General features: G+C 49.2%; 1 protein-coding gene across 1 annotated transcript; it reads left to right on the top strand.

The window, feature by feature from the left end:
- The first annotated feature begins 16566 nt into the window (after positions 1–16566).
- On the top strand, positions 16567–19087 carry FOXG1 (forkhead box G1). The gene has a single exon (XM_082000330.1). It carries the CDS (start codon positions 16572–16574, stop codon positions 17952–17954), a length of 1383 nt encoding a protein of 460 aa, XP_081856456.1. The 5' UTR covers positions 16567–16571; the 3' UTR covers positions 17955–19087.
- Positions 19088–20658: the final 1571 nt, after the last annotated feature.

Genomic DNA, 20658 nt, shown 5'->3' with positions numbered 1-20658 from the left:
GCCCGGAGCAGACCCCCGGCCCCGGCCTCGACCCGGGCGCAGCTCCGGCGCGGCGGTCCCGTGGCGGGGAGGCGCCGGCTGCTCCGAGTGAGCGGGACAAAGTCGCTGCAGAGCGTTTGCTGGCGACCTCGGCCATGCCAGGAGTCATTTATTTTCTTGCCCGTTGCTAGGACGGGTCACCCAATCTGTGGCACTGTTGCAGAGAGTCGCTGGCGATAAAATAAATAGCTGGAATATGGGAAATGAAACAGTTCAAAGAAGACCAAGAGCCGGCAATATGGAAGTGTTACCTTGGTATCAAGCACTATTCTGTTTTAAATCCTTGACACACACGGAAGAATTGTATCTTTTTTTAATTCTCCTCTCCCCTGCCCTTCCCTGTCCCCCTCGCTGAGGTGACCCCGATGTATGCGATGTATGTTATATGTGCATGTGGAAACGCTATTATACCATGACTGTGAAATCCCAGAGCGGCGCGTGTTTCCCTGGCCCTGGCATCATTCCTCCGCCCCTTGCACTGGGGCCTGAGGGAGAAGGCAGCCGAAGTGCTGCTAACAAATTAGAGAAGATAACAAGACTCGAAAGGGACAAAGGCAGGGCAAGAGGGGTTAAAACAGCCCGCAGCCCTTCGCCGAGGAGGGAAGGCGATACCCAGCAACCCGGGCGGGGAGGGAAGAAAAGGGAGCCCGCAGGATCGGGGGAAGAGCAGGGGTACCGGGGCCGTACCCTCGAGGGACCCGCCCAGGTTCCTGCCCTCCTGGCGGCTTTGCGATTAGATTGTTCTTTATCCACGATTTGAAGAGGGAACAAAAAAGTATTTTTTTATGAAGGGGGCAGACAACTAAATTATTATTTTGCTTTTTGCTTGACTTGAGGGCTAGAAACTAATCTATTTAGCCCTTTCGTTGGTTTGAATTAATGTCAGGAGGAAGAAACGCACCCGGGAAAATTAGACAGGAGAAAGATCGCCTTTTGCTAAAAACGTATTTTCGTTACTTTAATTTATTTGTGCTTATTTTTCCCACATCGGTTCTCCGATTGTAAGGAAATATACCAAGTGTGAAATAAACGCTTCGACAAAGCAAATAACTGTTATTACTTCTATCCGTCCATAAATATGGTATAAAAATAATAATTGATCACATTACTTTTCATTTTCCTGCTTCCACTGACTGAAGGACACCGTGCAACGAAAACCGCCAAGAGCTTTAAAGTAACGAAGCGTGCTTTGGAGCGAGGGTGGCCCAGCTCCGAGGCGGTGGTCCTGCTGGGTAGAGGTGAACCAAGACCTCTTCCCCGCAGAAGAGCTCGGGAGTGCTCTCTGAGAAGTGTGACAACGAAGAAACTGATTAAAAAAAGAAGGTCGGCTGAGGACGTGCTCCCTAGCCTGATGGCGAGGTTTGAGCTTTCGCTTAGGGGCGCGGGCGGCGGCCCCCCCGGCCTCCAGGACCCCGCTTTATTCCTCAAAGCCAGGGGTTCAGCCGCCACTCGACACGAGACGGTGGGTCTTCGTGCCAAGGGGCGCGGGAAGAGGAGGGGACCCGAGGGGCTGGGCCGGGGCGGCTGCCGAAGAGCGGGGGTCCTCCCACGCGGCCGGGGCCGGCCGGCGCCCGCCGCTCCGGCCACGTGGAGGGGCGCTCCCCGCCGCCGCGGCGGGGCCAGGCGAAGGCGGCTCGCCGAGGCCACCGGGCCGCTGCCGGGACAGGCGAGTTCCCTCCCCAGCTTGGGCCGGCCTGCCAGGGCGGCGGGGCCTGGGGAGGGGGCCGGCAGCGTTTGTCCGTCCTCGCCAGAAGCCGGGCAGCTGACGCGAGATATACGGGAATGCGCCAACGTATTCCCTCAGGGACAACTCCGGTGGTGGCCCCGGTGTGTTTCAGCCTCCTCCTCTCCAAAGAAGTCGAGGACAAGGATCTGCTTCCTAACAGCCCTGGCAAAATCAAACATACTGGCAGGCTCCTAACAACCCTGCAGAGAGGGAAGCTGACACGACGGCTTGGATGTGACATCCAGCGGGCACCTTTCCCCTTGCGAGAGCGCGGTACTCTCGTTTTCCTCGCCTCCGCGGCTGCAGCACTACGTTGCCGAAGAGGGTTATCATCTGGGGAATTAGGCAGTCAAACCTACCCCCTTCTGCAGGAATCAGGGAAACACAAGGAACCGTTTAAAAAAAAAAAAAAAAAAAGGAAAGAAATTACAGGTCTCGAGTTTTCCTTAGTTTATCTGCCAAGACTTCCAAGCAGGAGGGAAAAGGAGCCTCTGGTATTTTGCTAATGGAATCTCTGTGCATTCCCGACCGGAACGAAGTCTTTACGCCGCCAAGCACCTCTCTTTCGCGTATTAGGTATGATGATCATAATAGTAACAGCAACCCCGAGAATTATGAGGCAAGAGCACGTTTGACAGTGTTTGAGAAATTCAAATACAGCTGCATCGGCTTTGTCTCTGGTTCAGTCACATTTATTTCCCCAAGCTAGGCAGACAGCCTGAGTGAAGCATGACAATGAGTTTTGTAAATAGCAAATGGAAGGGTTTGCTGGGTTGTTGAGTTTGTGGGCCTTTTTCTTCTTCCTCCCCTCCCTGTTTGATTTTACTTGCAATCCAAATAACCTTCCTCAGTGAATGTTTCAAACAAGAGAATGTGAGCGGGAGGGGACGAGGGGTGCTTATAATTGCAGGTTCTCTTTGGAGCTGGAATTAAAACGCTGACGGCGTGTGTTGCAGAGGCAAGGTGCAGAGGCAGCCTCCGCTCTGACTGCAGGACGGCTGTGTTGTTACTGCCATAGCGTTTGTTTACAGCCAAGCACCTCAGAGCAAACGCCGTTTCAAAAGCGGGAAAGTTGTGAGCCCTACTCTCTATGTCCGACGCCCCAGGGTCCCTCCGGCAGGAGAGGGACACCCGGCGGAAGAGAGACCCCGGACCGGGGCCCTGATCCCTCCGCTGCAGCCCGACTCCGCAGCAGCGCAGGGAGCGCCCCGGGAGCGGTGCTGCCTCCGGGCAATTCCACATTCGCACCTTTCCTAGTGAGATCTCCGCGTCCCGAAGCGGAGGGGGGGAATGGTCAGCTGGGGATGGCTTAAAAAGATCTTAGTCAGCAGAGCAAAGAGATGAACATTAAGACAGCTCGTTTCGATCGGTTACTCTTGTCAGGTTCAAGTGTCTTGCTCTCGGAACTGACCACAGATCCGTACCCCAGCGAAGGCACTGGATGGGGTGAAATGAATCGTTTCTTTTTGATGTACCAGAATCCTCTTCCTTATTCAGGTCAGGTCGCCACTCCGACGGACCTCTCCTGCTTTCGCCTGGTGAGAAATGTATTCCTTCCTTTTATCAAGCTCTTACTCTCACTCTCCCACTTCCCTTGTCTCAGGGGAAAAAAAATGAAAAAAAATGAAAAAAAGAAAAAAAGCTTGTTCTGCATAGGCGAGTTAAAATACGTTTGCAAAAGCGTCTGCAGCCCTTCAAAACTTTCCCTGCTTCCTTATCAAAGCCACCTTCCCGGTGGGAGAGTGGAGGGAGCTTGTTTGTTTGTTTTGGGTTGGCTCGAAACTCTCAGTCTGTCGCTTGTTATTGCCTAGTGTGCCCGTCTCCTCACGGCCGGCTTCCCTGGGCGATGCTGTAGTCCTGGCAGCTGGATCCGAGCCGCTGAGCACTTCACCTGATGAACAAATAACCCCCAAAGTTTCCCGCAAAGACTATTGTGCTTTGCTAAGTTTGGCTGAACATGCCAGTAACTATTTTTTCTTGGACTCTTTTTAGTCTCCGCGGCTTCAGTGAAAGCCTTTTCTTGTGGCTGCCATTGCAGCCCCTATTCACGAGGGAGGGCAGAAGACGGACGCCGGAATCCTTAACTTTTGCTGGGAGGGCAGGAGGGAGGAACGAAGGGAAAGTGTTATCGCTTCGGGAAGCCCCTCACGATGCAGGCGAAGCCCGTCCCTGCTCTCCGCAAGGCAAGGAACGAGATTGTAATAATAGAATACAAACATGTGTTTTGTTTTCCATTAAGTCGATAGACCAGGCAAGGTCTGCCCGGGGGAAAAGATGACTTGAGCTGTTAATGAGCGCTGACACTAAGATTTAAATAGTAAAGGCTCGTTTCGCCAGCGGTGTCTCAACAATATTGCTTTTTTTTTTTTCTCTTCTTCTTCTTCACAGCTCCCTGAAGTGCCCACGCTAGCTCGGGCAGTGCGCGCAGGGAGAGTGCCGGCCCACGGGGACACCTCGGAAGGGGAAGATGGAAGGGACAGCCACTCCTGCATTTCTGCTTTGTTTTCAAAGAAGTCTTTGGGGATGGGGGGAAGACAAAAGCGTTCAGATTTTTATTTTTTTTCTCTGAGAGCCCCGTGTGCGTAAACACGCAAAAACGACGCACCTCGAAGACGGAGCACGCGTTGCCTACTGATACCACCACTGCACCGAAAAACTTTGGGGCGGTTGGGGGGATACAACGGTGCCTGATCTGAAAAACAACGGGAAGCCGCGTGCCGAGGGGCGGGCAGGGGAAGATGTGTACCCCCGCACTGGGGCAGGCGGGCAGCGCCTCTCCCTCCGCGGGCTGGTGCCTCCCGCCGCTCCGCGGGGCAGCGGCGCGGCCCCCGCGCTGGCGGCCCTCGGCCGCTAGATGTCGCCGGCGCCGTTCGGATCGGGCTCCCGCCCCGCGGGATGGCGCCGAGCGCCGCCGCCGCCGCCGCTCCCTCCGCGCCCGGCCCGGGGGTGGCCGCCGCGCACCGCGGGCCCGGCGTCCCAAGGCGGGAAGCCTCGGAGGTCCCATGAGCGGCAAGGCTCTTTTGGAGGGGCTCCCTCGGTTGGCGACACCGGGGAGGAGGGGGGAAGGGCGGCGCTGATAGATGCTAGGACTTTTTGGTGTGAATTACACCGAAAAAAAATGGTCTCTACGGAAGACACACGGGAGGTGTCGAGATGGAAAGCTCAGTAGCGTGTCCCCGCGGGGGAGTGTGGAGTTTGTGTTTCGGCCGGTTTGCAGGGGAACCGGGGGATCCCGGGGCACTGTGGAGTGCTCGGCTCCGAGGGGATCAGGGTCCCCTCGGTAGCGGCTGCTGGGCACCCCGGGATCCCCCGCCCGGGGCCCCGGGGCCGCCTGCGACAGAGGCGACGCACAAAATCGGCGGCTGTCCCTGGGAAAGACTCCAGAGATGAGCATTTCTGTTGTGTGAAGTGCCCGCAATTAGCAGCCCGAACACGTAGGAGAAGGCTGACATCTGCGGCTTGGTACGAGGCACCCGAGAAATGACAGACCTCCTGGTTCCGAGGGGCGCCCCCGTCTCGGCTCCCGGTGGAGAGGGACCCGCTGATCCCCGGCTGCGCCTGCGGCAGCGGCTAGCCCGAGGGAAGGAAACCTCCTCTCCTGAGGTTTCCTCAAGTTTAAAAGCAGGGATACGACGATATAAACTTTCAGCCTGATTCCAATGGGAGCACAAATAACAATAGTTTCCAGGCTTTTGTCGCCGGTTTTCAAACTAACACATAAAATCGAGGGTGCACCCTGGGTCGTTCTTCTCAGCCTTTGTGTCAACGCACCTCTGCTTTCGACTCCACACCGCATAGTTTAATGCACCCCTGCATTTTTCCAAGCCCGTCCAGATCTCTGGCCTGAGTTAGAAAGAAGCCAGAGCTACTTTATTTGTACGGAGCCGCAAAGGCTGGCGAAGTCCGCCTGGGCAGGGGAGACGTTTGGGATCGGGCTGTGAAGGCGCAGTCGGGCTGCGCTGCGTTCCCCCCGCACGGGAGCCAGGATCCGCACCGGCTCGGCGTAGGGTCCACCCCCTATGAGCACACACACAACAGGGACAGAAATTAGGAGACTTGTCGAGAGGGGAAGATACCTAAAAAATAAAAATAGAAAAAGAAAAATTCGTTCGGGATTAAAACCGGGGAAAAAAAAAAAAAAAAAAGCCCGCAGAAAGAGGAGTCCGGAAAGTTTCCACTAGCTCTCCTCCTGTTTTCTCTAGTTTCAACTTGCGTGTTGGAGTCACATCACGGAGGGCATATGCCATCTCCGTGGGTCTCTATTTGTATGATGAAAATATTAAGGGGCACTCTCTCTGCTTCGATGGTTTTCCCAGCAAGGGCTCAAAAAGGAGCAGCAACACGGATAAATGGCACTTAAGTACCAAGCTATGGGGCAAAGGATGTATGGTAAGAACAGATGAGAGTATGCTTGGCATAGCTGGTATTTATTGACGTTATCCAAGAGGAAATAAGTTAAAGATAAAGAAATGTTAGTTATTCCATCATACAATTGTTGCACAAACTGCCTTCAATCAAGTTGTCTTGGTTTTAGGGCTCCTTTGCAAGCATCTTCCACAGGCTTGGTTCGCAGGGCGAGGTTTCATGGGTTGTTCTGCATTTTCAGGGACGATCAAGTCAATCCTGAGAGAAGAGTCGCTTCAGAAAGAGAAACAGTGTTTCTTCACGGAGTTCCATTTATTTTTTTTTAAACGCCGTATCTCAGAGAAGGGCCTCTTGTAACAGATTCCTAGATCGTGTCAAATTATAACAAAGTGAATCGCAAGAAGCAATTACAAAGCAAATATTGTGATCGGTGTTGTGGGTAAAATCGGAGCCGGATTTATAGAGGAATATTAACTCTGATTTTTTTTTTTTTTTAAATCAACAGTGATTAGGCTTGTGTTAAGCCTAAAGACCTTTTCCTGTAGATGGCGTCCTTTGGGTACTGAGTAATCAATAATAATACAGTCGTACTCAGGAGACTTTATTATGCCTTGGGTAATAATAAAATAATTAATAATTTTTTGTTATATATTTATTGAAAATTAAAAAAAAAACTTCATTTATAGTAAGCAAAAGTGTGTTTCTCCTTCACGTGGATGCAAATAAAAACTGTTTGAATAAATAAGTTGTTTCTGAACATTTTGTTGTCAAAGTGTTAAATGTCCCCGTCATTTTTATTCAAACACTGACATGATTACAGCCAATTATATATTCACCAGTGTTCTTTATTTTAGAGTAATTGTACTTGTCACTAATAAAACAGAGACATAATGGATCGCTACTATTCTGAATTTTAAAGCAATTTTCTGTAATTTGATTGAATTATACATCGTCTCCACTACTTTTTTATTTCTATATTTTGAAATCCTATTTTCTTGAAAATTGCAGCTCTATTCCTGTTTTGTTGTTCCTGAAGTAACGAAACCTTCTGTAACATTTATAAATAGAGACTCGTCCCTTTTGAAACGTGGAAATTCATAATTTCAGCCCCAACATACTGAAAGGCTTAGACTTAAAATCCTAAAGTCCGGGGGAGCCCCTAAACCAGAACACTTGGCTCAAAGCGGTGTCCTCCTTTGAGATGAGAAGCAGAACATAAGCAGAGAAAACAAAACCGGGCCGTGCTAGGAAGGTTTGATCACTTTATTGCAATGATTTGGTGCGTTTCTTGGGGCTCAAACACAGAAACGCGTCAAGACAGGCAGTTCACTTGCTAATATTTGCCACGGGAGAATAGGTACAGACACGGAAAAAATATAACGCCAATTACACTCCTCCAAGCAATTAGAGCGATTATCCGTATACTGTCCGTATGTTCTTTTAGGTGGCGATTATAGGTGACAAGCCCAGGAGTGGCTTGGCTATCTTTAGGCAGACAACAGAGGCGCGGAATAACACAGAAGTACATGAAGATATCGCACACGCGAGGAAAATACTGCACTGCGTTATTATGCTGCTCCTCGGGTTGTTTCGCTGAGGATGAGCTCCCAGAGGGTTGTTTTTTTGTTGTTGTTTTTCAAAGCCGACAACATTACTTTAATTTAGCAATTGTATCAACCATCAACGCGATGAGATATGATCCGCATTGTCGCCAAACACAAATCAAAAAAATGATACAAAGGCTTTCACAAGTTAATTTCATATGACAAAACACGTGCCCACCACAACAGATAAAGTTAAACTATCATTTGCAAACCGTGCGATTGCGTGAAAAGGTATCTCTTAGGTACATTTAGCACAGCCAAACAGGAATATTTTTTCCCCGACTCTGTAAGGTAAAAATAAGGGAAGGCGCGGCAATTCAGGTGGCTCACTGTGAGAGCCTTTCCGTGAAGCCTCAGTGGGTTATGGTCACAACCCTCAGTGAGAACACGCTTCTTGCTTTTGCCGATTCACTATTTAATGTAATCACAAAAATTAACTTGTAGTCGCCTTGTAAGAAGAAGAGAAAAAAAAAAGTTATCTACTCCTATAAGGGTATCATTTTATTAATTCCACCGGGGACAAGGACTTGTGAGCCTTTTCTTTACCCTCGTTTATTGGTGTTTTGAAATGAGTGTGAAAATAAAGTGTAATGTCATCCTCTGCTAGTATTCTGCTAGTACGCAAATGGAAATTATTTGTTTGTTGGAGTTTCCGGAGCTACGGCATGATTTCATTATTTAGGTGGAGTTTATAGCTTGACTATAATAAACATTGTTTCCTAAAAACTCACTAGGAAACATAACCTCTGTGTGTGTGTGTGCGCAAGCCTATGCGAATGCCCCATCTAAAAGATGGAGAGGAGAAAACACACAAAGGAGATGCATCCCGTGAGAACTGTTTCTTTCAACGTTTTTCCTCTCCGCATTGTCACCGCACGGAAGGTCTGTCTGCAGCCCCTTCTCGGTCAAATTATTGTCGAGGCAAAACTACAAACCCCAGGCTTTAGCGAGGCACCGTCCGTGCTCGGTGGGAGGGACACAAATGGGATTTAACTTGTTGCCAGTTATTTTTGTGTGTTTGTTTGTTTGTGCTGGTGCTTTAAAAGCGAAACAAATTCCAGAAACAAAGCGGGGGGGTGGGGGGGTGGGGGTGGGCTGGGGAGGGAAGGAGGAGGAAAACAAGCTCTGTATAAAAGACATATCATATTAAAATAATACATGAACACACCCACTGCTATCAAGGGTACGATATCAGCCCTTCCCCAGGAAACTTATTTATAAGTGGTAGCGGTTATAATCATCCAACAAGCCCCTTACCATCACTCCCCCCCTCCCTCCGCTAAAGAAATAAAGAAAGAAAACATGGAGACCACCCTGCCCGATATAAAGAGTCTCAGAACAACCTACATCAAGAGCCAACTCCCGCGAGCCCTACTCATGAGAGGAAACCAAGGAGCGAGCAAGGTCTCCTACCCGGGCAGCTTCCTTGGACCCAGAGCTAGCCCCGTCACCCCGACCCCCGCGAAGTGCGAGTCCCGCCGCTGCCGTGCGGCGGCCGGGACGAGCACCGGCACCTCCTCCTCCCGCCTGAGCCCCGGGCACGGAGAAAGTTAAAATCGGATTTGCTCCGAGGCTCGCCAAACGCCCTCTCCTAGAGGGGTGTATAGCTGTTAATGGCTTTTGTGCTACCCCAGGCGTTTTGCTATGGTTACAAGGGGGTCCCCGGGGGGGGCGGGCATAAGGGGAATAGGGGAAGATGTTGCGCTTTTGTAGGCCCTAAAAACTGGATCCTCAGCTGATCTCGCCGAACCCGAGATTGCACTAAACCGAGGGGTGCGGTGGAGGTGCGGTGCGGGGAGAGGGCTGCGGCGGGGCGGCGAAGCGCCGAGCGGGCGGCGGCGCGGCCAGGTAGGAAGGAAGGACCCCCCGGCTCCCGGCTGCCGTCCGCGGAGCGCCGAGGTGAAACAGCACGGGGAGGGGGGCTGGGAGAAGGGGACAAGGCCGGGGGGGGCGGCATCTGGAGTTACCGAAAAACTGCAAAACCAGATACATGTGTCATCTGCCAAAGATTACGTTTATAAGAGGCTAAAGAGCTTTAGAACACCACCATGAAAATATTCCAGCAACAGTTTCTTAGGAGTCAAAGAGCAGCTAGAAATCTCTTCAAGCACTATTTGGGGGGGCTTTTGGTTGGATTTTCTGTTTTGTTTTGTGGGGTTTTTTTCTCCAGGTCTTTCTCTTTCCCTCTATTATATTTCCCGATTCTTTAATTCAGTCTGATAACTCCAGCAAAAGCACTGTGTTGGCCAAAAATGTTCTAACAGTAAACATAGAAGAAAATAAAATGATGTATTTAAACCTCGAGAACAGTACGAGGTTTTAACTTGTCCATTTTTCCCTTGCATTTTATTATCGTCGTCTGCATAACTCTGTGGATAATTCTTAAGGGTTATTTTAATTTTCGGTTTGATTCCTGAATTAGGGAGAGCTTTTGTTTCACGGGAACACGTACTACCTAGGCAGGTGTGACGGCTCTCTTATGCACGCTGGCACACAAAATAATAGCGACATTTAGAATCGAAAAAAACGCACGTCTTAACGTTAAAGTTGGCAGTGAGTGTAAAAATACTCTGCTCTGAAAAATTCTGGCAGTGGCAGCTGAACACAGCAAATCTAGTGGATGCTCTACACTCTCCAGATAGGCTTTCTGTGGATGGTATTCCACAGCTACAACAATAAACAAACAAAATCTTCAGCTTTTAATTAAGACGATTTATTTCAGACCTCTCCACCCAGCGTAGCCGCCGTGGGAAATGTATACTCCGGTGTTTATTCGGATCTCTTTCCGTCACTATTCTACCGTGTCTTATGACACCAGGAAAGCTTTCTGGCCCCTACAGCCGTTGTTTCCCATTTCTACGTTCTCCGTCCAACCTCTGGCCGTCCAAGAAACTTCCTACAGTTCAGCAGGAGGGGAACTCTTTGCACCTAGTTGATTAATGTCATTGTTTTAACGCTACCTCTCCCGTTAGCTGCGCAGGCTTCTCATAGGTATACAGTGCCCCGCTGGCTGTTCTTTATGGTACAGTGCAGCTTCTCAAAAGATCATCGGATGAAGAAATGTAGCTGTTCTTGAAACATTTAAGTAACTGAGCAATTAGTTCTGAATGGGGGTGGGGGGAGGGAAGACTAGAGAGCTTAAAGGGGTAGGGGGGGTTGGAGAGGAGATACAACACCACTAGCCCGAAAACAACAGGGGTGGGGATGCATGGGAGGGGGACTTAAAATGTTTGTATTTAAAGGGTGCTTGCAAGGTCTTCGGCACAATATGTGCTGCTCTCCTTAAAGGGGCACTGAGTGCCAATAACCATTAGTCATCCAGTAGGGACTTTTCATTACAGATCTATCTTTAGGGGGAGTTCCCCGAAGTCTCCGAAGGGAACATAGCTGCGGATTTCAGTTCCAGTCGCACAGTGCCTGCGTACCTGCTGCAAGAGAAGGGAGAGATTCTTACCAGAGTTTCGGGAGCGCGCGGATAGCCCAAAGGTCTCTGCTGTGCTCCTTTCCTCGGCGGAATACTATCTTGCATCCGAGGCAGTTCCCAGTCTATATTTGATGTTAACATTTATGCTATCTCAAACACGAGGCTCTCCCATAGACATTTTTTCCAGGGTTTTCAAGCAAATTTCTCGATGCCACAATGTTATGATGGAAGGATGCTGAAATGACAGGCCTCGTAGACGCTTGTCTTAATCATCGGCTTCTTAATTTAGTTTTAGTGCTGTGGTTTTGTGTGTGTGCGTGTGTGTGTCTGCGCGTGTATGCGCGCAAGAGAAGCCTCTGACAACCTGCAGCTTCCTAATGACTGACGAGGCAGGGCTGCTGCAGCAAAGTAACACTTCCCTGGTGTGAAGACCTCTTACTGGGAAGTTTAGTTCACTACTGTTCTCGCAATCCTAATCATATAACCTGTAACCACAACCCATGGAAGAACGGTACAGCATGCTAAATAGACTAACTTCTAATCACTAAACGTTAGCACCATTACCAGCTGTTGAGGATTAACTGGAAGTTGGCTAGAGACGGACACCTAAACTTATATCTACAAATGCAGATATAAGGGGGGACCGTTGAATACTTCCCTCTTTGCCTCCATTCATCCATCCACCTTCAGTTCCATTCACCCTTCTTCAAAATGTTTGGCTACCTCTTTCTCTTTGTTAGCACACCGCTCCGTCTCCATTTGCCATGCCTTAGCAGCAGGATATCAGTGTCTGCTGAGCAGCCCTTACCTTAATTGTCCAGGTAACCTGGAATAAATAAGGCAAGCTTAGAGTCAAGGGGAAACGGAATTATATATGCGTACACCCAGGCGTTTGCTGTACCAAATGTAATATTACTGATTGTTGAACCAAAGTGTCCCGACTCGTTTCATGGAAGCATGATGCCATCGAAGCGTGGTTATTAAATACCCTTTCTTCATGGCTGAAAAAACCTCCATTCATTTCTTAAGCTGTCAGTACATTTTAGCAGCTTAACCCCTTGAAAGAGCCTGAGAGTACAGAGCCGCTATACCCATGTGAAGGGGGATTGAAGGCTGGAGCTGGGGGGTGGCGGGGGGTATGCTATATCCATTGGGCTTACAGTGGAGACGGTCTGTTTTTCCTTTGGCCTTTAATTTAAAAAATAAATAAATACGTAAAATAAAATACGAGGGAGGAAAGGGTGCGCTTGAAACACTATCCCTGCGAGTTATACCCAAGAACTGTGCGAAGATCGCTGTTGAATGGCAGGCACTTCAGCCAGGACGTTTCAGCTCAGCTATTCCCCCCCCCCGCCATCCTGATCCCGGAGTTGGACACTCTCAGTTCATCCCCGCCGCTCAGTGCGGCGGGTCTGCATCACAGGCCAGCGCGCAGGTGAGGGAGCATCCACGCTCTGCAGAGAGCCGGGTCCCCTCTGCGCACCCACCCGTGTTTCGCAGGGCTGGTGTCGTGCGCTTCTGTTCCATGCACAAGCTTCTTGTCCAGACACCCCACAAACACTTCCCTGTTAGAAAATGCTGCCATAAGGGACCTTCTCAGAGGAATTCGAGTTTTGCCAGAGCTGAGGGGACAAATCGGCCGCTCACGCAGTGCTGCGGCGCACGGAGCTACCGCTGAAGTGAATGGGAGCCGTGGCCAGGGCAGAGCTCGGGGATGCACTGGCGTCAGGGCAAGAGTCCCGCACTGCCAAAGTAAATCTCTCCAGTTTATAAACGGAAAAATTTCTGCGGAGGGGAAAAAAAAAATAGGGGGACTCGAAAGTTAAAGTGCAGCAGAAATAATAATTGACGTGGCTTCTCTTACATATCCTTTTCTGTCCTGTGAACAGTGAATTAATCTTCATGGGCTTAGAAAGATATGTACTACATATTAGGCGCAACATTTCCTTTTTTGGTAGAACTGTATATCCACGGCATTAAAAAAAATATATAATATAAATCCTAAGTTTGTGCACAGAGCTTTATTCTGCAGACGTGACAAATGACTGAATGTTAAATCTAGATCATCAAACGTTTTAAAAGCACGTTGCTTTCGGTCTTAGCCCTTTGCTCAGAAATGCAAAAAGATAAAACGTTTATTTTCTTTCCTGTTACGTCTTCATCCCTGATCACAACACAAAGTAAACTCAGCTTTGACCTAAGAAACACCTCAAGGCATTAAAATTTCAACAGGCAATGTCAGTGTTACATTAAACGAGAACTCCTCCAGTTCGCTGCAGAGCTGGGATTTGAATAAAACGTTCAATGTTAACAAACAATACACACGTTTGGCACTTTGTGTATTAAATGGATCAAAGAGATTTGATAAGGCGCAATACACCATTTGTACAGACCTGATTGAGTTAATATAATATCAGCAAATTTTACAGCGAAATGAATCTGTTTCTTTTCTTTGTGTTTAAAACCAGCACAGATTACAAATTTTAATGATCTGAAAATGTTTGGTATACAAAATCATGCTTATTTCAGTATTAGCAAAAACACAAGAAATTTTTCAACACAAACACCCAGCTGTGTCTATTTTAAAAGCAGTTCAATGACAGCTTGCACTTATGAGCATGCAATCAGCTAATTTCGCTTTTTTTTCTTCTGTGTTAATCAACACTTTCCTTCCTGCATATCAGAGTACAAATAGTATAGTTACTCCACATCAGTAAATGTTTACGTAACCTGTCCTTTCTCAAGAATCCGGTTACACCGAATCATTACATGCTACACCAAGTAGGAAAATGCACTGGGCCCAGCCACCCTAATGGGATCCTAGTGCACTGTAATGACACATATGAGTTAATGATCATCATAATCATAATAATATGCAGGAATCTTACCTTTCCTCTTACCCCTTGCCATGGTAGAGTCAAGTCATATCCTCCACTTAGCACTCTTCCTCGAGAATTCCTATACATAGGCTTCAGTGTTGAGAAAGGAAATAATTACAAATGGACATGATTTTTTTTAAAACCCCATTTCTAAAAAAAAAAGTAAAAACATAAGCGTGGTTGATCATTGACTTTAACTCTCTTTTTTTTTGTCAGTAGCAACCTGTTATGAAATTGGATAAATAAATGCAATTGTGGTAAGGTCATTCGAGGTTAATCCAATGCGCAGAGTTCATGCCATTCCCAATTGCAATTGTTTATTACCGGCCCATTGTAATTGTTCTCGTTATTTACTCTCTTTCTCACACTCGCTCTCCCTCCCTCACACAAACGCATACATAAAATGCACATCTGCACACAACCACGTTTGCTGCACGGAGCTCCAACACGAATTTCCCCGGGACAAACTGTTTTAGCTGGGGTTGAGCTGCACGTATTATTTCTACGGAACAATTTTTCCTACAGAACAAACGTAAACTGTAGGTAGCTTAACGCGGCGCTATACGTTGCCTTTGCCTACAGCTTCGGTTTGAATGTGCTCAGCACGCTCTCTATCCATTACATTTCCCCTTCTACTTCCCGAGTAAGGAAGCTGCGCGATTTGCTTCGCTTTGTTTCAGGGTTGATTTTTTTTTTCTTCCCCCCACGCTGGCAGTAAGAAACGATGTCATGCGGGCCATGAACACCCAGTTCCTCGGTCCCGGGAAATGGTAGCCGTAAGCCCGAGTCTCTGCCACCGCATGTATTTAAAGGACGCCGGGCAGAAAGCGGCGGTACCAAACCGTTTCATCTGCCTCGGGAGCACCGAGCCGCTACCCCCCCGCTCTCTCCCCCGCCCCCAGCAAAACTAAACCCCGAGGAATCGAAACACCGTGGCCGGACGCCGCGGGCCGGGCCGAGAAACGGCAAGAAATCGCAATATATATTTCATGGGTGCTTAATATTATTTATTTTTTACACCTGACACGCGGCCTGCGCTTTTCTTGGCTGAAACTACCCGGCAGCACAAAGGTGGACAGAGAAGCACCCCGCCACCGTCTCCACCGCCCCGGCGGCCCCGCAGGGGAAGCGGCGGGCGAGCGGGAGCGGCGCGGGGCTGGGGAGGGAGCGGCGGGCAGGAGAGCGCGAAGCCCGGCACCGACGCCGGCCTGGCGCCGCGCCCGGCCGCCGGAGACACAGGGAGAGAGCGGAGAGGAGGAGAGGGGAGAGGGTTTGCTCGTTTCCGTGCCTTCCCAACTCACATTCCGGAGCGTGGCAGACACGGGACGAGCGGGCCAGAGGAGACCGTCTTCCCCGGCAGGCCGCGGCGTCCGTCCCGCTCGGCCCCGGGCCGCTGCCGAGCCCCGGGCCCGTGGCGGCCGCAGTCCCGCCCCGCCGTCTGCGTCCCCTCCAGCTGTTTTTTTTTTTGTTGTTTTGTTTGTTTGGTTTTTTTCTCTCTTGGTAAAACAGTAAGTAGAAATAACCGACACCGGGGCCTAGAAAACACAAACTGGCCCAGTGACTTCGGCGGGATCCGCAAAGTAGTACCTCCGCCACCGGTGCGCCGCGGCCTCCTCACCCACCCGGCCTCCCACCCCGCCTCCTTCGCCGCCAGAGGAGGGGGCAAAGAGGGAAAGAGCAACTTTAGTCCGCCGGAGAAACTACCAAGTAGGAAAACCGACCGGTACCGCAGCCGCGGGACGGGGCCGTTTGTTTGTCGTGAGGGGATTCATGCTTGGAGCGACGGTCGGGGGGGCATGGGGGGGGCGCATACCGCCGCGGTGATGCGCCCCTGCGCCGGTATCCCTGCGCCGCGGGAGCCGCGGCGGCGGCGGAGGGGGGCGGGTCGGCGGCGGGCGGGCGCGGGGAGAGGCGGAGCGGCGAGCCGCCATTGGCCGGCGGGCGGGCAGACGCGCCGGCACGCCGCCGTCCCTGATTGGGCGGCCGGTGGGAAAGGTTAAACCAAAAAATTTTTTACAGCCCCGGTGCGTGTCTGCAGCTCTGAAATTAATTGCGGCCAGGGCGGTCTGTATAGCCCGTCTCCGCTCGCTCCTCGCCGACCCGCGGCTGCGGCTGCTCCTTCCTCCCCCCTGCTCTGCCTTGCCGGGGGAACCAGGCACCATGAAGTAGCTTTTTTTTTTTTTTTTTGTGTGTGTTTGTGTGTTGGTTTTTTTGTTGTTGTTGGGTTTTCAGAGGGTTTTTTTTCCCCCTTTTTTCTCCTTTTTTTTTTCCTCCGCTCTGACTCGGTTTGATTTTATCTGATTGGTGATTATTATTACTATTATTTTTTTCCCTCCCCGGCGGTTCCTGTCCTTGCTACATGACTTGCCAGCGCTTGAGACTGCGGTCCAACTGCGCTGCCGCCGCCGGTGGTGCCGCCGCCGCCGCTGCCGCCGCCTCGGCCACCGCCGCCGCCTCGGCCGCCGCCACCTCCGCCGCCGCCCCGCGCGCTGCTCCCTCGGCCGCCGCAACTTTCCCCCTCAGACTAGTGTGTGATGTTGGACATGGGAGATAGAAAGGAAGTGAAAATGCTGCCGAAATCCTCCTTTAGCATAAACAGCCTGGTGCCCGAAGCCGTCCAGAGCGACAACAACCACAGCAGCCACAGCCACCACAACAGCCACCACCCCCACCACCATCACCACCACCACCACCACCACCACCACCCGCCGCCGCAGCAGCCACAGCGAGCCGCCGCGGCCGAGGAGGAGGACGAGGAGAAGGGCCAGCTCCTCCTGCCGCCCCCCCCCGCCGCCGCCGCCTCCGGCGCCCTGGAGGTGGCCAAGGCGGACATGCTGGCGGGCAAAGGCGACGCGGGCGCGGCGGCGGCGGCGGCGGCAGAGCTGGAGGAGAAGGATAAAGCGGCGGAGGAGAAGAAGGGGGCGGCGGAGGGGGCCAAGGACGGGGAGAGCGGGAAGGAGGGGGAGAAGAAGAACGGCAAGTACGAAAAGCCGCCGTTCAGCTACAACGCGCTCATCATGATGGCCATCCGGCAGAGCCCCGAGAAGCGCCTCACGCTCAACGGCATCTACGAGTTCATCATGAAGAACTTCCCCTACTACCGGGAGAACAAGCAGGGCTGGCAGAACTCCATCCGCCACAACCTCTCCCTCAATAAATGCTTCGTCAAGGTGCCCCGCCACTACGACGACCCGGGCAAAGGGAACTACTGGATGCTGGACCCCTCCAGCGACGACGTCTTCATCGGGGGCACCACTGGCAAGCTCCGCCGGCGCTCCACCACCTCGCGGGCCAAGCTGGCCTTCAAGCGGGGCGCCCGGCTCACCTCCACCGGACTGACATTCATGGATAGGGCAGGATCCTTGTACTGGCCTATGTCCCCCTTCCTCTCTCTGCACCACCCCCGGGCCAGCAGCACTTTGAGTTACAATGGGACCACGTCCGCCTACCCCAGCCACCCCATGCCCTACAGCTCAGTGTTGACTCAAAACTCCTTGGGAAACAACCACTCCTTTTCCACGTCTAATGGGTTAAGTGTTGATAGACTAGTCAATGGAGAGATACCTTATGCCACTCATCACCTCACAGCAGCAGCTCTGGCCGCCTCAGTGCCGTGTGGCTTGTCAGTTCCCTGCTCCGGCACCTATTCCCTAAACCCCTGCTCTGTAAACCTCCTAGCAGGACAGACGAGTTACTTTTTCCCCCATGTTCCTCACCCTTCAATGACTTCTCAAAGCAGCACTTCAATGACGGCCAGGGCAGCCTCCTCCTCCACGTCGCCACAGGCGCCTTCCACTCTCCCCTGTGAGTCCTTAAGACCTTCTTTGCCAAGTTTTACAACGGGACTTTCCGGAGGACTTTCTGATTATTTCACACATCAAAATCAGGGGTCTTCTTCAAACCCTTTAATACATTAACATCCATGGGATCAGACTGTAAGTGAACATTTTACACACATTTGCATTGTAAATGATAATTAAAAGAAAAAAAAAGCAAAACAAAAAAGTCCAGGTATTTTTTATTAAGTCCCCCATTTTCTGTACGTTTGTTCAGTCTTTAGGGTTGTTTATTATTCCACCAAGGTGAGGAGTGTCAGCAAGGTGCAATGTGGGGAGATTACATTGTAGACTATGAAGTTTGGAAGACAAAATTATAGTAGAATGTGTATCTAAATAGTGACTGCTTTTGCAATTTTTTATTCAAATACGATAAGTCTATCACTAAAAGCCGCCAGATTCTCCATGTTTGCAGTATTATAAGTTATCATGGATATGTCGGTGGGTGCAGACCTTGAAAGAAAAAAAAATCAACACTGCTAAATTTATGAAAACTATAAAAAACTTAAAACGTAATTTGTATTTAAGCAGAATTAATACTGAAAGATGCCCAATAACTACATTTTGGCCATTTATTATTTTATCCTTTTCTTTACTGAACTGCTTTTTTTTGTTCCTTTTTCTTTTTGTTTGTTTGTTTGTTTACTTTTAGACCAAAGATTGGGTTTTAGAAAATGCACTCAGTGTACGGAGTAATTTAAAAAACAGCAACATTATTTCAGTTTGCAGCACTGCCCGTTCAGATGAATCAGAAGGGGACAAAATTAATGATTGCCTTCAGTTTGTGTTGTGTATATTTTGATGTATGTGGTCACTAACAGGTCACTTTTATTTTTTTTTCTAAATGTAGTGAAATGTTAATACCTATTGTACTTATAGGTAAACCTTGCAAATATGTAACCTGTGTTGCGCAAATGCCGCATAAATTTGAGTGATTGTTAATGTCGTCTTAAAATTTCTTGATTGTGATACTGTGGTCATATGCCCGTGTTTGTCACTTACAAAAATGTTTACTATGAACACACAGAAATAAAAAAATAGGCTAAATTCATATATACTTGATAGTTTTTTTGTCTTTTTTATTAACTAAAATTAATATACTAGAGCCTTTAAAGTTACAGGGAGATCAGAGCGCTGCTTATTACAGCAGTCCACCATTTTTCACATGCTCCTTTCTCCCCACGCCCTGGATCACATTGTCTTTAACAGCAGTATTTTCAAATGTTAAGGATCAGGGTATTTAATTAAACACCACGGCCACTATTTGTGATGTCGCTTTTGGGGCAGAACTCTTTTAACAAGTCTGCTTAAAAATTGTTAGTACGAGGTAGGGTGTCTTACTAAAAACTGTTTTACGTTGAAGAGGCTTACAACTGCGTACGTATGTATATACATATATATACATACATATAAATTTAAGTGTATGTGCATACTGTCGGAAAAAAAATAGGTGAATTATTAGATAGATAACGTGTTGTTCTTGCAATCTCTGAAATGCAGTCAGAAGAATTATTCTTCTGAAAGATGTTAATTTCGACTCTATGATAACTGGAGATCTATTAACTATGGATGTGTATGTGTGTGTATATACATATACATATTAGCTTTCATATAATCACTTGATCAAATTTAGCAAGCTAGGATACGTATGTGTATAAACCGCAAATCTTACCTTAAAGGAACACTGCTCCGGAAGTATCTATACTATAGGTACTTAGATACTTCTAATGCTGCAAACACTTTGGCTTTAAATGTTGTAGAAGTAGAGATAGTTTTCAGCTAGAACCTCTCTCCTCTGCCCCTCTCGCCCCCCGGAGGGGGCAGGAGCCGGGCAGGGGTGAGGTGCAGTTGCAGTACATTGCAGTGAGGCAGAGGGCTGGAGGGGGTCACGTGACGCCCTGGCTTGCATACCGATGTTTAAACGTTTTGGGGGGGGGGAAACCCCAAACAACAAACAAACAAACAAAATCCACACAAAACCCCCCAAACCTGTGTGGATGTACTTCAACTTAAAGTTTTGAAACGGACTTCTTTTTCACCATCCGCCTGCTGACGGTAATGCTTGCTGCAGCCCACTAGCCCAGGCAAGCGTCCCTAAGTACGCTCCGTTGCCCGGAGAATCAATCCCTTAGTTTTAAGGGGGCAACGCTACGACTAATTTTAAGAAGCATTTAATCCTAAAAGGAATTGGTTTTCTGATGAGTTTAGGGAAGCCTATAAAAGCCGCAACTCTTGAAAATAATTACAAAACTTGTGCAAAAGGTTTAGGAACTAATTGGATCCCGCGGTGAGTCCGCAGAGGACAAGTTGTTCATTTGTTACGTTTGTGAAGTCTAAACTGGGCTCTGCAGCAGTGCAATAAGCCGGCGACTGCTCACAATAGGCCCAATGAAAAATAATCTCTAGCTCGGAGATGTTATCGCAAACACTTTAAAGAGCCGATCTTAGAAACACAGAAGAGAGGAAGAAAAAGAAAAAGAGAGAGAAAAAAAATGCCGATGGGGTGAATAAAGAAGCAATATCAAATCTGAATTCTTGCAAACAGAGTATTTGTCATGCTGAAAGAATAAGGGGAGGGAGGGGAAATCTTCCGAAAATAAGTAATAAATAAACAGATGCAAGCAGATCTGTAGGAAAGAGAGAGGAGTGAAAGGTTACGGATGAGAGATGGGACACCCAGCTCTGCACTATGTGGGGGAGAAGGAGAGAAATCTCTGATATTCTTGGCTTTCACTCTCACTTCTGCAATTCAAAATTAATCATCACTATGAGAAAAAGGTTGCTT

The sequence above is a fragment of the Phaethon aethereus genome (genome assembly GCF_964289735.1).
Source record: "Phaethon aethereus genome assembly, chromosome: 5".
Classification (NCBI taxonomy): Eukaryota; Metazoa; Chordata; class Aves; order Phaethontiformes; family Phaethontidae; genus Phaethon; species Phaethon aethereus.
Note: the sequence above shows the minus strand (reverse complement) of the source record. Positions and strands in the feature narration are given on the sequence as shown.

What these genes read in the sequence shown, in the direction of transcription:
- FOXG1 (XM_082000330.1), top strand. Translation starts at nt 16,572, where the DNA reads ATGTTGGACATGGGAGATAGAAAGGAAGTGAAAATGCTGCCGAAATCC.